The following is a 17491-nucleotide window of genomic DNA, read 5'->3' on the forward strand; positions in this document are numbered from 1 at the left end:
TTTCGGCTGATAGATCTCCCCCATAATGGTTGATGTGTGTTAATTTATTGGCTGAAATATGGATCTTGCTGCTCATTCACAAATTTGAGATCTCTCATTCAACAGAAATGCAAGTAGTCTGCGTAAGATTTGCTATATATGCAAATTTATATAAATTTTCAAATGTTACCTTTTACAATATATTACGAGTATTAGGAATCATCCAGCTTTACTCCCATTTAATTTGTGACAGCAGGACTCAATTTACAATTCTATTGTTCTTTAAGAGAGCAAGCAGAAATAAACCCATGTATCTTTTTCTTCGTGAGAATTACAATATTTTGCTATTTTCTTTGTATATATTTTTGTAGGTAAATATTCTTTCACTCACCAAATATTTATCTGATTATGTCACACAGAACCTTCATTCTAGTGGGAGACAACCAATAAACAAAATACACAGCATATTACGTGGCAAGTGGTACAGGAAAAATAGAGCAAGGTAAGGGAGAGAGATGGTGGTGGGGTGCTGTTTACATAGTTCTCAGAGTTCAGACCTTTCTGATGAGAGATTTGAGCAGAGACCTGAAGAAGTGACAGTGTGAGCCAAGTGGGTACCAAGGGGAAGAGCATTCAGGCAGGAGGATACTAGTGCAGAGGCCCTGAGACAGAGACATGCTTGGTGTAGTGGAGGAAAGTGGAGGATGGAGTGGTGGGAAAAGACTGAGCACGCAAAAATGTCATACTGGATGTGAAACCAGAAGTAATGTGGGCGGGAGCGGTTTACGCAGGGCCCTGCAGACCACGGTAAGAATGGAAGACCACGGCTTTTGTTCTGAGTGAGACAGAAGCCATCAGTGGGCTTTAAGATAGGAATGATGTTGACTTTCAAAGCGATCACCCTGACTGCTGCCGTGAGTGAGTAGATGACGTGGAAGCAAGTGTAGAAGTGGGAGATCAGCTCGGTGGCCTTTGCTATTGTCTAGGTATAAGAAGACAGCGGTTTGGATCAGAGTGGCTGTGATGGAGGTGGTGAGCTGAGATCAGACTCTGGGTATATTTTTAAGATAGTGCTGGTGGGATTTGCTGATGGAGTGGATGTGAGGTATGAAAGAATCAAGGATGACTCCAAAGGTTTTAGTCTGGAAGAATGGAATTGCCATATCATGAAATAGGGAACACTAAATCACAGTTTTTTTGGGGGGGTGGGACGGAGGTTGTCTGGTTTAGACTATATTAAATCTGCCATGCCTATTAGACATTCAAGCAGTGCTGTAACGTAGGCAGTTAAGTGCGAGTCTAGTGTTTAGGGGAAAGGTGTGGGCTGGAGATTCAAACATGGGTTTCATTTGGCCAGAGATCTGGATGGGGCTGCTGAGGGAGAAAGAACAGAGAGGAGAAACAGTCCACAAGTTGTGAGATCTGAATCCTGGGGTACTCCAGCATTTAGAGGCTGGAAAAAGAGGGCAACCAGCAAGAGGACTAAGTAACAGTCATTTAGGAAGAAGCAAGAGAGAAATACAGAATGGAATTCTGGCAGGCAAGAAAGGGGGCTTCAGCAGGAAGAGAGTAAGTCATCAGCTGTGTCAAACGTTGCTGACGGGTGGAGTGAGATGAAGACTGAGAAACGAAAATCAGGTTTGAGAACGTGGAGGCTCCCGAGGATCCGGAGCCTTAGTTTCAGTGGCGTCTGGGGATCAAGTCTGACTTGCGGGTTCAAGAGAGAGTAGCAGATGTGCAAATGAAGTTCTTCTGTATAGGAGAACAGATCAGAGCAATGGGGTAATATTTGGAGGGAGATATGATCAAGATTTTAGCTATTAAAATCTTTACAAGTTGACAAAAACGATCAAGTTGAGAGCGGAAAATGTGCTAAGGAAAGAGGACAATTCCAAGAGTAAAATGGGACTCAACGCAAAAGTGGCAATTTTGGTCTTGGACAGGAATTTTGACCATCCATCCAGTTATGGAGGCTAGCAGTGTATTCAGAGGAGGAAGGTTGGTAGATGCAAGGTGGGCGTGGGCCAGAGCTGTTACAGATTTCTGATTCCGTCTATCATCTTAGAGAAACAAGAAGCAACACAGCAAGGACTGGGGATGTACTGTCAGGTTTAGAAGAGGTTAAACAGCTGTTGAAGAGGGCAGGGTAAACAGATCAGGGAAGTTAGTGGGAGGGGGGTGAGGAACACAGGGAGCTCTTTTCAGAGTTAGCAAGGTGTTACGTTTTCCTGAAGCATGCAGTGAACTGAGAAGGGCTGTGGGTGAGATATGTAAAGTGGAGGGAGAAGGCAAGGATGGAAAGTATTTCCAAAGGACGACTCACAGCAACAGATAACGGAATCTAAAGTAGGCGACGAGATGAGATTTTAAAAAATGCGGGTAACATTTAGACGTGTCCTTTAGTAAACAGTCGATTCTCGTTATCTGAGGCAGCTGTGTTCTATAAAGTCACCGGGAACGCTACACTGCTCCTGGAGGAGCTCAGGGTTAGGTTCCTAAGATCCTGCGGTCACATTCTCGTCAACTGACTGATACATAACTTTATGTGCGTTCCTGTTTAGACATCTTATTTAATGTACTGTTGATTCATCAGCACTGACCTCATCATGGCCAAGAGCACTAATGATAAACCTAAATGAACCCGATGCAGGACACACGTTTTCTCCACCAAGAACACGGCCTTCTTCTGCTTAGGAATGCTATACAGCAGCTCAGCACTACGCCTGGGGTGGGGGTGTGGAGGCACTTAAAACACGAAAGCCGCCAGTAAAAAGCACAAAAAAATTGCTAAAAACATGACACTGTATGTACTGTGAAAAGCACATCTGTTTACAGCGCAAGAGCTGACATAACAAGGCTGAGTGTCGTCTCCTTTAACCTCAGCAGTGCCTGTCAGGCAAGTCACATTTTTCACTGCGCACGTCCACGAACCCTGTGGATACTGATTCGGGGATTACAAATACATTGCAGTGAGCAGATGAGTTCGCAGACATGGAATGTGCGAATAACGAGGACCGACTGTACACTGCCTAGAGCTGTTTGCTGCGTGTCTCAGCCCGGTTTGCCGCTTTTGATGAAACAGTATATAACAAGTTCAGCAGACATGTAATCATCAAACAAGAAATTAGTAATAAATTTTGCTGCCAGCTTTCAAAAAGTTTCTGCATGAGATTTATGTATTACTTTCTGTACTCTTCCAATCTGATGTCTTTCGTCTTCAGCGTACTTGTCACAAAAGTGTTTAGAAACCGCACTTAAAAGACTCCGGTTTTTCTTTTTTTTCCCTCATTTCAGTCACTGGCAGTTTTTTTCTTAGTTACTGACAGCTTCGGTGGGCCTTAAGTGGACTTTACTAGTCCTCCCAAACGGCACTAATCTTAGCTTTTGACAGGTAGATGTGACAAATAAGGCTACGTAATTATTTTTTATTTCTTTTTCCATCAGCTGTGATTTCTGGGCCTTCTTCCCCGCATCGTTCCACCTCTTCGTTAGGCCAACCATAATGTAACTGGTTGGATACCAATTAAATCAGTTCTTTGGAAAGACCTTGTTTCTTCTGATTTGTTTCCTACCTTGCCTCTTTCTTCCATGTAAACTATTGTATGTTTAGTGTATGTTTATTACACTTCTTTTCATTCAGTGTTGCCTTACAAGAAGTTTAGAACAGAAGAAGAAATAAAACCACCTGGATACCACCGCCGTCCAGGAAAGCCTAGCTGGGGGGACAGAGTTGATTTTTTTCCCTCCCAACGTGCCAACGCTCCTGCTGTGCCTGGAGCGCGCTACCAAATTCCCTTGACAGCAATTCCCTTAGCACTCCCCAGGCCTCCATTCACATGCAGAACCTCCAAGCGACCGCACGTGAGCGAAGAGGAGCCACAAGAGAGAAAAATGGGAAACGAAGAAAGGAGATGGAGGGGAGGGCGCAGCTAGGGGTGGAAAACAGTAAACAACACTTTTTCCAAGGCCCCCCCCCTCCCCTACGCGTGCAGGGGCATCGCGCGTTTCCAATCACCGGCCCCGGCGGCGCTCGCTCTGCCCCCACGGACCCCCTACCCGGGGAGGCGCAGAGCCCACGGGCTCCGGGCGCTCCGCGCAGTGACCCGGAACGCACGCCGCCCTCGCCCCGCGCTTCCGGCGGTGACTTACTTCTAAGACGCCGACGGCCCAGGGGCGCGCCCTGCCCGCCCCAGGCCGCCGCGCAGGCCCCGGGTCCTGCTCCGAAGAGCGGGCCTCCGGGGCAGCCCGCGTCCCCGCGCGCGGAGCGGGCGCCTGGGCCAGCGTCCGCCCGCCGCCCAACCAGGGGCTTCCCGGCCGGAGCCCGCAGGGGCGGGGGCGGCGGCCCGCGCGCTCCTGCGGGACGCCTCCCCGCCCCGCGCCGCCGGGCGCACGCGCAGCAGCGCAGCCGCCCTTATTAAGTCCGCGATGGCTCCTCGCGCGCCCCACCGGCCTCCTCCCGAAGGCGCCGCCCGCCCCGCGCGCCCCGGGGCCCCCGGGACCAGCCTCGGGCGGCTCCCCGAGCCGGACTACCCCTAAAGTGGAAGGGCGGCGGCCGGACGCGCGCGTGCGGGCCCCCAGCGGCGACCGGAAAGAGCGGACGGGTCGCGAGGAGGCGAGCCAGGCCGCGGAGGAAGAGGAGGGCCGCGGCGAGCCGAGGTTTGCCGAAGGCGGCGTTCCGGAGCGCGCGAGGGTGGGAGAGGAGGGGCGCGGCGGAAAGTGCCGAGGGTTTCCGAAGGCCGCAGCGGCCGAGTTGCCCGGATGTAGTTGGTGGAGCGGCAGCGGCGGCACCAGCGGCGGCGGCGGCGGCGGCGGCGGCAGGAGGAGGAGGAGGAGGCGGCGGAGGAGGAGGACCCGGCGGCGGCGGCGGCGGCGGAGCGGGAGGAGGCGAAGGCGGAGGAGGCAGTCGCTGCGCGCGGGGCCGAGCCGGACGCGTCTTGGTGCCCCCTCCCCCGGTTCGCCGCTGCCCGGCCTGAGCCGAGCCGAGCCGAGCGTGAGCGTGGTGCGGACGGAGGGGATGGCCCGGGAGCGCCGGCGCCAGTGACGGGGAGGTGCTGAGCGTCGCCGAGGGCGCGCCGGGCCCTGCGCCGCCCGCCGCCTGCGCGCCCGCCCGCCGCCCGGCTCCGCGGCCGCTCCCCGTCCCCGACACACGCTCACAGGCCGGGCATTGATGGTAATGTATGCGAGGAAACAGCAGAGACTCAGTGATGGGTAAATCGTCTTTTCGTTTCGGGGCGGCGGGGCGGGCGGCGGGGCGGGCGGCGGGGGGGCGGCTGCTCCTTATCTGGGCCGGCCGCGCCGCCATTTTTGTTGTTAACCCTGATCCGGAGCAGCCGGGAGGGGGAGCGGCCGCGCGGGCGGGCGGGCGGGCGGGCGGCGGGCGCGAGTGTGCGTGTGCGCGCGGGCGGGCTCCGGGGGCTCTGCGGGGGGGGGCGCCGGGGCCCCCGGCCTCAGGCCGCCTCTCTTCCTGTTTTCCAGCTGTCACGACCGGCGGGGGGACGCGCAGCCTTACCAGGTACCCACGGGCCGGGCGCGGGCCGGAGGGGCCGGCGGGGCCGGCGGGGCTGGCGGGGAGGGAGGAGCCGCTACTCGAGCTCAGGCTTCGCGAGCCGCTGCAGGCCCTTCGGGGCCACGGCTCCGCGGCGCCCGCAGCCTGCGCTCGGCCCCCGCGGCGCTCGCCGGCGAGGTGTGGGCGCTCATCTTGACAGGTGACTGGAGGAAGCGCAGCTCCGCGTGGCGAGCGGAGCCCTTTTCGGCCGGGCGGGGCCGGACTTGGGCCTCTGGGCGGGAGGGACTCGGTGGGGCGAGGCGCGGGGGCCTCTGGAGCCACGCTCCTTTGTAGCGGGGCGACGAGAAGTTGCCGGAAGGGTGTCCAGAGTAGGCGCGAGGCCGGGGCGAAGCTGCCGACGGGTTTGCGACTCCTGGGCGCGCGGTGGAGCGCTCTCCCTTCGCAGTTTGGTTTCGGGGCGGCTAAGTGCATTGCTAGTGGAAGATGGCGCTTTTGTTCCTGCCGGAGTTGAGGTCTTTGGGTGCTGGGGCAGCCGCTCTAAGTAAGGAAGGTGTTTCTAGTGTGTGCCTGCGGCAGCTGCGCGTAAACCTGTAATTAAAAAAAAAAAAGTCCTGGTAGAAGTGGCCCCTGGTTCCGGCGGTGGGGCGGGTCTCAGACATGGTTGGCAGCGCTCAGATGACACTAGGAGGAACGACTTTCTGCGTCTGATCCCTTACCGGGTAGGAGAGCAGGTTTCTAAGCTGACGGTTGTGTTACTGGCCAGCATGATTTGTTAAAAGCCCAAGTTAAAAACCCTAGGCCCCCTGATGTGCAAAACAGTGTTCATTAGTTTGCATAAGTCAGAGGTCAAACCCTGCTGAGCCGGGCCCTCCAAAGCATAATTGATGATGCGCTTTGAAAGACTGCCATGTCGTGGTTGTCTCAGATACATTGTTGTGAGGGAGTTCCATTAAGTTCCGCTGTGATAGGTCAGAAATACCAGCCAGCGTTTCTGCCTCTTAACATTATTTCCCGCACCTGCAAGAGCAGGGAAGTCAGGTCTCAAATGCTTTACGTGCGTGAACCCAAGAATTGGAGAAAGTGATGCTTTTGTTTTTTGTTGAATTGCAGAAACCTGTGCATGCTTGCTTATATTTTGTGTCTAGCGTAGCAGTTGCAGAGCAAAAACGGATGACGGTAGTACTCTCCTTTAGATTGAACTTTCTAATTCCCAGAAAGATTTATTGAGTTAATTTACCAAAGTGTCTGATTTCTTGTATTTACAAGGTAATGAGTGGAGTGGATCTCTTTTTTTGAACGTGGTGTTTTGATTTTTATGAGGGGCCTTACAGTAACTCTTAGGCATTTAGGTCTTGTCTGAATAACTGAAAGACAGAATTGGAAAAGGAAATTTTAATTTTCTTGATACAAATTCATAAAACTGAATGAAGTTAATATGCCAAGTTTTACAGTAGAACTAACCCAGAAAGTTGAGTTCAAGGTTTTAATTCTCTTATTTTTGGGGGGGTGATGTTTTACAGGCACTTAAGTATTCATCGAAGAGTCACCCCAGTAGCGGTGATCACAGACATGAAAAAATGCGAGACGCCGCAGATCCTTCACCACCAAATAAAATGTTGCGGAGATCTGATAGTCCTGAAAACAAATATAGTGACAGCACAGGTCACAGTAAGGCCAAAAATGTGCATATTCACAGAGTTAGAGAGAGGGATGGTGGTGAGTAGCTTTTTTGTTGAAACTTTCACATGTTTGTTTTTCATGATAATTCTGTATAAAACAAAAGGTGTTAGTCATGTTTCTAGCTTGCAGACATTACTGCCTGGTTATGTCATCAGAATATTTTATTTTTATTAATTTATTTGATTCCCAAACAAGTGATGTAGAGATAACAGGTGCTGACCTGAGCATCCAAAACTGGACTCCAGTAGCTGATAATTAGAGAATGCATTTATGCTTGTAGCCTACAAGTGCTTTATGAATGGTGAGGGAAGTGCAGGACGTTTTTCCAAGAAAGGAACTTTCGCCTCTTCAAGTAAAGGTTTCAGTTTATTTGGCTTGGTTTATTTTGAGATCCTTGTTTCTGCTTGAATTTTTTTTTTTAAGGAGTTCAGCCGTGTCTCCTGATGGTAAAGTACGAATTTAAAAATTTAGTAGGTATTTTGAGACAGTTCACAGGTTAAAGAAATCATTTGTGATTCAGAAAGTTTTTCTTAAGTTTTTGCTGTGAACATTTAAATGAGATTTTTGTTGTTCCCTAGGATCTTATTAATGTAACTTCTATATTTATTCACATATTCACCTTGTTAAAAGTTAGCTCCAGTGGTGTTACCCTTCAGCTATTCCTTTGCCTCAAGTTCTTTGTGGTAGGTGGAAGGCTGAGGAAAAAAGTTAATAAACTCTTAACTATTTTCAGATTTAATGTGGCCAAAATTTACCAAAATAATCAGATTTCATGTCTAAAGGATGCATTGAGGGATAAACCAATTTCGCTGAGACAATTAATCTCTATTTTTCCCTGCTATAAGATCTTAAATTGCTTAATAGATAATGTGTTCGAAATAAATATACCCTATTGATTGTGCTTTTATAAACTTCTAAGGAAACTCGGTGGAGTCTCACATGGCTTTCTGTCTGATTTTCAGCTAGCTTCTCAATATTTTGCTTTACTTCAAAAAAAAAAAAAAAATTCTGCATCTTCTGGTTCTCTTTTTTGCCTCCTAGGGTGGAAGTCAGCTCTACTCAGTGTGATGGGATATTGAGAAACATTGGCCGTCTCTGTATATAACTACTGGGTGGAGGAATTAATAATGATCAGAAGATTGCATTGAGATGGAATATTTGGATGATTATTGAACGGGAGGGGAATATAGTTCTCCGTTACTTATAGTATAGCTTTGTGGTGCTTACACAGATAAACTATATATTTGTTTGTAAGTAACAGTAGATGGGTTTGGTTATTTAGCGTTACAAGTTCTTGGACAGAATTACTTAAACTATTAACGTTTTTAATTTTGTGTGTAAATTTTCATAGTGTTTGTGTAGTCTGAGATGATTCTTTTACCAACCACTCTTCTGTAGTGGATTTCATTTCAAATGTTAGTTTTTAGAAGGCAGTACTGTTTGCACTGTATTTTGCTTTATCTTTAAAATTTTGGTGACTGTGACTAAATAGGATGTGGCACCTCATCTCCTTATGGATAAGTATCCCAGATTCTCTTTTAGTGATTATGATCTGGTTAATCTATCATGTATCCCCAAATCCAGGAAGGAGGTCATTTTAAGTACTCTAGGAAACTTGACTTCTGTAAATGCGTTCATACATTTACAGTGAACCATGCCTGGTAAATTCTTTTACAGGTGAAATAATCCCAAGAACATTTTGTTGCTCATTCATTCAGCAAACATTGGGCATCTGCTGTGTGTCAACAGTTGTGTGGTATTCCTGGAAGTAATGCCAAGATGTGATCCTGGCCTTGAAGGCTCTGACTCTGGAGAGCTGGTGGTGGTGGTTTAGCTGCTTGCTTTTTCTGTGCTTTTTCTTTCTTCATTTTGATTTTAGTTCTCCTTCCTGTGTGTAGTCCAGATATCTCTTGTTTGCTGTTAGTTTCCTTTTTATTTGCATCTGCTTGCTGATGCTTCTTTAGCTGCATTTGTAAGAAACTTATTTTTCTGATCTAGTCACTTGCTCAGTTAAACCCCACTTTCTGATTTGCTTTTTTAGCTGTTTGCTTTTCTTTCTCTGGAGCCTTTTAACTGATACTAACTTCATCCCTGACTGTATCGTCTCTTATATACCTGGCTACCATATTACTTTACGCTAGGTAGGAATAATAATGAATACCATAAAATCAGATATACATTTTTGAGCTCAGAGTGCATCTTTGATGTTAATTCTGTGTTTTAAAGATGTGAAGTGGTGATTCTTTCCTCAGTTAATACTGATATATTTAGTCATTATACTTTGACTCCAGGTGTGCTTTTTTTTCCCTTGCTAATGAGAGTTTGAAACTGAGATTTTAAAGGGAATATGTAATTTTATTACAGGCATTTTTATTCCCTGAGATTTTTATCTTTAAATAAATATGAATTCAAATATATTTAGATAAATGTTCACATAACAGGCAAAACCATTATCCAAAGTGAAATGCAAGTGAGTTGGATTATCTGTGCACTCAGCATTTGTAAGTAACAGCTTAATGTAAGAACAGGTTACTATATTTATTGAACTAATTTCAAATTGATTTTTATTTTAGGATTTAAAAAATCTAATAATTTTAATAACTACCTAATTTAAAGATGTGTGAACCCCCCCCCCCCCCACAAATGGGGCTTTACTGGCATCTGTCCACATCACAGCATATTTTTTTTCAGTAATTTACTAGATTTCTTCCATGGTACCTTGGATTTCCTTGAAAAGTGCCAATTCAGAGTAATATATAAAATGACTTTAAAGTACATCATAAAAAGTCAGAAAGCAGGGATTGAGGAGGATCGTCACTCTCAGAAATCTGCAGCTAGAAAGGATTTATTCCAGCTTAGTATGTGCAGTTAAAAGAATTAGAGGTTTTTATCCTGTAGGATTTATGAAAGGGAATGTAGATTATCTGTCGTAATTACGGGAAGTTATGTGACATTATAACTTACCTAGAAGGTTGTTTAACTTTGTGGAATAAGTTATTTTTATATATTCCGTGACCTATCTGCAAAATATCTTTTGTTTAAAAATAACCAAAAACAAGAATCTTAAGGTACACTGGATTTGTTTTTATAGTTTAGACACGTTTTTAAAGGTGCGGCTTACATCCCCCCACCTCAGAAGTATGACAGTACAATTCTGGATGATCTTGTACTTCTGTGGAATTTTAAAACTCTTTCCATTTCGTTAAAGTATGTTTTTCTTTAACGAAACTAGTTCTGAGGATAATTTTACCAAGTAACTTTAAGAATGTTGATAGTACAAATGAGTTTAGGAATGAAGGCTATCTTTACAAGGATTCTGTAAAGCTGTTCCACAAAACTTCAGCCTCTTGGGGGTTGTCCCATTTTTCTCATCATCCCTCTAAGAATTAACTGTCAGAAACATACTTGTTAGAAACATCTTTTTGGGGGAGATAGCGTAGCTCAATTGGTTAATTGAAAAATATTCTTTATCAGTTCCCTGATTTGTGGGACTTACAGTGATTTTGCATAGCTTTTTAGTTAGCATTCAAATACCTTTGAGTACAAAGGAAAAATTGCCCTTAGTGGTTACATTTCTAAAGATTTTAAAGTTTTTAGCTGCATAATGAAAGCTTTTATTTTTTTTTTGTCATTTAGCTATATCTGGAGAAATTTGGAAATGTATTTAATACAATTGTCAAATGACGGTTACTGTAACATTTGAAGGAATTGTTCAGTAGGGAGTATTTGGGGATAATTGGTGTTTTTATAGTTTTTAAAGTATAATTTAGTAATGTTTTAGTATTTTCACATTAAATAATAGACTGAAAATTGCACAGTACGGTCTTACAGTTATTCATATAACTTTACATTTGGAATAAAAGGAAATACGCTGTGCGTTTGTAATGTGAGAAAGTGCTATAAAATGAACAGTCTCATTTGATCCTCACTGACCTTGGAAGGTAGATGGTACGGATAGTATCCCTGTATTACAGGTTACAGATGAGGGAAGATTTACTTTTATGGAAGGAACCCATAGTGACAGATGAGTCTAGAAATTAGTCCTCTCTACTCTGGTAACTTGTGTACACTGTTGGAGATGAAACATTCAGGCATATTTGAACTTTATTTGGTGGGTGTTTACTATATTACAAATTAGTATAAAGATGACTTCACTTGTATCCTCTTAATGCTCTGGATACATCTTAATGAATTATAGTAGGGTATCAACATCAGGGCATTGACAGTGGTACTGTGTGTGTGGGTGTGGGTGTAGGTGTGGTGTGTGTGTGTGTAGTTCTAGACCAGATGATCATGTTAGTGTACTTTTAAAAATAAGTTTTAATGGGAAAGCTTGCCAGTTTTACTAGGAAGAAGCCATTTTTCTCAAGTTAAGCCCTCGTATACAGAGGCTTGTTTTCAAAGCAACTTGGAAATTTCATACAGAATCTAAAATTTACTGATACTTGAATTAAGTGTTTTTCTGTCTAGTGAAAATAGGTAAGTATTATCTATTTTTATTGGTCCAGTGTATATGTAGTAAGGTAATAAACTAGGCAGGTAGGTTTGCATTGGGTTTCCATAGGTCAGTTAAAAAAGACCACAGGAAATAGGTATTCCATTTCAAGAGGAACAGAGTAAGGTTGGTGGATAAACAGTTTTAATACTTCAGCTCTTCAGTATTCCTTAATTTTAGGAAATACATGCTCTAAACATTTGTGCATGTATTTGAATACGTACAATGTCGTTTGTCTTCTAGTCATCACATTTTAACCTGTTTGTTATTCTTAAAGAGGTGGTTATTATGTATTTATGATATAATGGATTTCAATTTCACAATCAAAAATATTTTGGAATGGTTTACTTTGATCTTTTAAGGCAGTCTCAGTTGAACTGTTTTAGTTGTGCAAGATGTATCTAAAGTTCTTGGTGTAACATACTTAGGATTTCTGGTCCATAATTTGCAGAAAATTTATGTATTCTAGGTTGTCTTCCTGTTGAGGCTCTGTTTGTCTTATTCTGTTGTGCAGAATGCTTTTGATTTATGTAGTGAACCATTTTGTTTTGATGCTGGAAAGAGTGGAGCTAGCAATGAGCTGGGGTATCTTGGTAGAGATTCTGTACCTGGGACCACATCTGTACCTGGACTCTACTTCTGCGACCCTGTGCTAAGAACTGGAGATACTGTTTGTCAGTCATTTCAAAACCAGTTATTTAGAGCTTGAAAGTATATCCTATGAAGACTCTCCTTTTTATAATTTATATGATGCTTCATAATCTTGAAAGCCCTTTTACATTGTTTTTCACCTGGTCCCATAACCCATTGAATTAGGCCGATCAGGATTATTCCTGTTTTACTGATGAACATATAATCTAGTTATTTAGCCTACTATTAATTGTTGAAAGTAGAAAGCGAGTCTTTTTGCTGCACATAAAACCTTATCTCTACCTTAAAGTTGTACTCCAGCTGTAACCGCTTCTTAGTACAGATCTTCCTCGACTTACAGTGGGGTTACATCTCGATAAACCCATCAAAAGTTGAAAATATCGTAAGTTGGAAATGTACTATAAAAAAGTACTATAGTTTAAACTATAGTACCTAGTTTATTGCATGTTACATTTAATACATGTAACCTACCTTAAATGTGCTCAGAACACTTACATGAGCAAAATCATTTTGGGTAAAATCGTCTAACACAAAGCCTGCTTTACAGTAAAGTGTTGAATATCGCGTGTAACTTACTGCTGTACTGAGAGTGAAAAGCAGAACGGCTGTAAGTGTAGGGGTGGTTCGCCTTCTAGTCACGTGGCTGACTGGGAGCTCCGATCCTGAGGGCGTATCCTACCGCATATCGCTCGCCTGGGAGAAGAGCAGAATTCAATATTACAAGTATGGTTCCCACTGCCTGCCTGTTGGCTTCCACACCATTGTAAGGTCAACAAATCCTAAGTCGAACCATGGTAAGTCTGGGACTGTCTGTACTTAAAATAAAACTGTTGTTCCCTCCTCCTCCCACCTGGACTCTGCAGGAGCCTCTTGAATGGTGTCCCACATCTTTTACGCTTCACACAGCACGTAGCCAGAGTAGTCCAGTTAAAATGACAGCTTACATCACTGTCATGCCCGAGACCCTCCCCTGACGGTGTTACTTACCGAGGCCTGTGATAAGCCCGGTGTAATCTGGCGTCAGGGTACTTCTTCGGCCTCTTCCCCTTGTCCGTGCTGCTCTGTCCGTACTGGCCCTGCAGCAGGGTTGTTCTTGTCTCAAGAGTTCTGCACATTTTGCTCCTCGTTTCTGGGATGTTCATCTTTCTGTGTGTACCCCTGGTGCCATCTCTCCAGCAGGGTGTCTGCCGAAGTGCCACCCTCTCCCAGAGGCCTTACCTGCCATTCCGGTCACTCAGACAGCCGTCCTATCATCGCCTGTCCTTCCCACTGCTTTGTTCCTTCCTTGTACTTAGGTGACCTGATGTCACCGCCTTCTTGTCATTGTGTTACAGCACGTGTTCCTGGAAGTTACCGTGCCGTGCCGAGTGCACCCCAGGGTTTATGGGGGAGACGTGGGTGGGGCACAGGACTCCAAGAACACTGTCGGCGGCATGTTAGGAAGGGGGGAGCCTTGCGAAGATCTTGCACAACTTTGTTAAACGGTTAAGGAGTACACTAACGATGCAATAGATGCGGCATTTTACCTTGACGAAGACCTGAAGTTAGCTTGTGGAAGGGTTGCAGTTTGTGAGTTACTGTGAACTGATGGAAGGAGGGTTAGCTGAAATAACCCCTTGAAGATTGTAACCGACTGTGGATGGATGTGACCCGTAACTCGGACGTTGAGCTGGGGTAGCTGGCAGGTGTTGGAGGCGTATGTGTCTGTGCCGTGAACTCCAGTGTAGCTTGGTCCAGCTGGCTGCAGCTGGTGTTCCTCCCGGGTGAAGTTGCTTGTAGGTAAGTGGGGAAATCTGCGTCATGCTCAGGTAGTTTCCTGATAAATCAATGGTGCTCAAACAAATTGGCATTTTTTTGACAAAAAGTGTTACAGCAGGACTGACGGTTTTGCGTGTCCTCTGGAATATACTCCACCAGAACAGGGAGTAAATTTGTTGATGATTTTATCCCCTTGTATCCCTGTTGCCTAGAACGGTGCCTGACACCTTGGCAGATTTTAGTAAATGGGTAGATGAAAGACTATTGGGATTGTCAAGATGGAAAGGGAAATGAAATTGTGGTTTTCCGGAATAGTGTTTCTCCAACGTGCGTGTGTATGCTGAACATCTGGGGATCTTGCTAAAATGCATTTTCTAGTTCAGCAGTTCTGGGGTAGGGCCCAAGGGTCTGCCTTTTTAACAAGATCCCAGATGTTGCCATGTTGTTGGCTGCACGTGAGTGACAAGGTCTTAGAGCAGCACTGCCCAGTAGAAACAAAGTGAGCCACAAAGGCGAGTTTTCTAGTAGCGCCGTTGAAGTAGAAGTGAGCTTTAGTATATTTTATATAACCTGACGTATCCAAAATATTCTCATTTCAACACGCACTGGATGTTTTAAAAACTATTAAGATTTTTTTTTAATAATCCTTTTTTTGTGCAAAGTCTTTGAAATCTGGTATTTTACGCTAATAGCACATTTCAGTTGGGGGCCACATTTCCTGTGCCTACTTGCCACATGTGGTTAGTGGCTACGGAATTGGACAGCACAGTTCTGGAGAGTATGATCACCCTGTTGACCTATTTAGCTTAACACGTTTTCCTATTTTTCTAAAGAAATTTTTTATCCGCTTGATTTCTGAAACAGCATCTTTATGCCAGTCAGGGTCGGAGTTAATGGGCCCTTGAACTGTATAGTGCTGCTTGTACTACAATTTTTCTTTGTTAGTACGAATTTATTATAGAAAAACTAGAAAATGCAGAGAAGGGAGAAAATGAAATCGCCTCAGATCCTGTCGGTAGTTTTCATAGGACTCCTTCTTGTGCCATAACATATGAGAAGGATACTATACATAGCCTTTGCAGTTCTTATTAGAAATGGTTTCATATTATGGGGTTATTTGGCTCGTCTTTAGTATATTTTCACAGTGGATTCAGTAGACACTTGGTGTTGGCAGTATCAATCTGAGAGGACTGACCAGGCGTACTTTTAGGTAGTGCTCAGAGAATGTGAATACTTACCTTTTATCCTTTTAGTCCAGTCGCTGATACGTGTAGCTGGGTGCTGACGTCAGGCCTGTCACTCGCTCTGGGTTTTTGTGTCCACTCGCTAGGATTGCTGTGGGGTGAATGGAAATGACAAACCTTGGAACACTTGTGAAGCATCTAGTCAAGTGCTCAGACTGTGACATAGTACGTTATTATGTTTATTCTTATTGCTGTGACTGATGAGGAGTTGGTGTCAGACCAGCAGCCCCAGTCTCAAGCTACTGCTGCTTTCTCCCTTCTTCCTTAGGAAGGACTGTCCTGGGTATTTCACTTGCCAGGTGAGGGGTCTGATGGGTGAGAGTGACGTGAAGGGGCTGCAGGGCCATGCTAGCTTGTTAGCTGCTCACGTCCGGAGCTCTGCAGTTGAGAGAGTTTTAGGATCGATGGAAGGGTAAACCAAAACACACATTTAGGGTAGTTACCCCAAATTTGGCTGTCTAGTCAGGTCGCCTAGGAAGCTCTTAGAGCTACAAGTTCCTGACTCCATCTGAATTACCGTCAATCAGAGCAATGGGGGTGGGTGGGGAGGGGAGACTAGAAAACTGAATTTGTGTGTGTGTGTGTGTGTGTGTGTGTGTGTAAAACTGAATTTTTAAATACACACCGGTTTAATTTAGATACATGCAGACTGTAGACCTAGGGAGAGTACGCACAAGAGGAGGAACGCTGAGATGGACATGAAGGAATGTGAATTTTCTCGTTAGGAGTCTAGAAGTCAGAGTGGTGGTTTGCCAGGTCATACTGTGTGCTTTCTTGAGTTTCAGAGAACTGTCTTCTCTGTCACCTTCTTTTCTGGCGCACAGATAATAGTATAATTTGTATACAGTTACGCATTAAATAGCTCAATTAGCATCCTGTGGCATCTAATGTAATAGCCAGTGCTCCAGAGTAGAACTAATGCTGGGAAGTAGAGGAGTTTTCAACCGGTATTAGCAGCTGGCCAGGCCAGCAGGATATGTTTGGGTCGTATCTGAAGCTGCCGCTCTTACTTAGATCAAGTCTCTCTGGCACACACACCCTCATTCCCCTGCAGTCAGGCTTTCCTGAGACAGCCCAGTGCTAAGCTTCATTTGGTTTTTGTTTCTTCGGAAGACAGAGCCTTGACCCGAGTTGGCGTGCTCAGGCTGACCTCAGGTGCTAGCAGACCGCCTTCCTGCAGTTGACCCTGAGGAGCAGAGTGGGCCGTCGAACGGTGTAGGGGTTAGGGTGCCAGCCAGCCCCTGCCCCCGTAGCCGTTGTGTGTATGACTCTGCAGTCGAGCGTCCTTACCCGCCGCTCTGCGTCTCAGGCTCAGCTGACTTCAGCTCGTGGAGCGCTGTGGGATGTGTACATTGGGGAAGAAATCTGCCTGTAAGTGGAGCGGTGCAGTTCAAACCTGCGTGGGTCAGGGGTCAGCTGTAGTTGGATTTTAAAGGAAGCTCAGGCTGAGCGTGTCGGGTGTGTTAGGTAGTGCTGGTCGTCTGGCTTAGTCTCTCATTCCTGCTGAATCGCGTGGCGCCGTGCCCGAAGAGCATGGCGTTGGGTTGGCGTCTTCTGAAGGGTTTTGACCTGTACTATACCCATAGAACTCGTCCTCTGTGGTAGCCAGAAAGCAGTACGAGTAAAAGATGTTGTTCTGGAATATTTTGGCTTAGATGAGAAGATCATGGTAAATATTTCTGCATTTAATAACGCATTTGTGAAGAATAAGTTTCCAGACTCTTCCAACTTCATAAAAGTATGTGCTGGTGGTTTATGAAAACATTCATTGAAGCCCTGGGGAAAACATGGGAGTTGGAACACAGTAAGGTAGGCTGTTAGAAGTGGTGTTCTCTCCTGTCCCACAGCCTTTTCTGTGACGATGTGTTCCTGCTGCCTGTTGGCTCCTTATCAGGGTTTTAAAGCATTCGTATTTAATACTCTGCATAGAGGTGAGTCTCGTTTATCATGGGACATTTAAGTTATGAAGAATATTCTTAAGGGTTAAGTCACAAGGCTGTACTGTCTAAAGCTGTAGACCAACCTCAGTTTTGTATTTTTGTGTAAGTATGGTAGTTCCTTTGTAATGTAACTTAAATGTCAGTGTTGATTATTTTGCAAAAGTAGACCCAAGGTACTTGGTCCCTCCAGATTTCCTCGTCAGTTTGATTTGGGCTAGATTGATTTATTGATACCTTG

General features: G+C 45.4%; 1 protein-coding gene across 4 annotated transcripts in view; it reads left to right on the plus strand.

Annotated features, from left to right (window-relative positions):
- Positions 1-4393: 4393 nt before the first annotated feature.
- The window catches only part of WAC (WW domain containing adaptor with coiled-coil), an 81860-nt gene continuing 68762 nt past the window's right edge, over positions 4394-17491 (plus strand). For 2 of the 4 annotated variants that reach the window (XM_061177610.1, XM_061177636.1), the window contains exons 1-3: positions 4823-5187; positions 5455-5491; positions 7006-7201. In XM_061177610.1, coding sequence (XP_061033593.1) covers positions 5147-5187; positions 5455-5491; positions 7006-7201 — 274 coding nt within the window. In that variant the 5' untranslated portion in view covers positions 4823-5146. Of the gene's footprint in view, positions 4636-4822; positions 5188-5454; positions 5492-7005; positions 7202-17491 lie in introns of those variants that run through there. The other 2 variants (XM_061177618.1, XM_061177626.1) reach the window with 2 other exon arrangements.

This window comes from Eubalaena glacialis, chromosome 2 (genome assembly GCF_028564815.1).
Source record: "Eubalaena glacialis isolate mEubGla1 chromosome 2, mEubGla1.1.hap2.+ XY, whole genome shotgun sequence".
Classification (NCBI taxonomy): Eukaryota; Metazoa; Chordata; class Mammalia; order Artiodactyla; family Balaenidae; genus Eubalaena; species Eubalaena glacialis.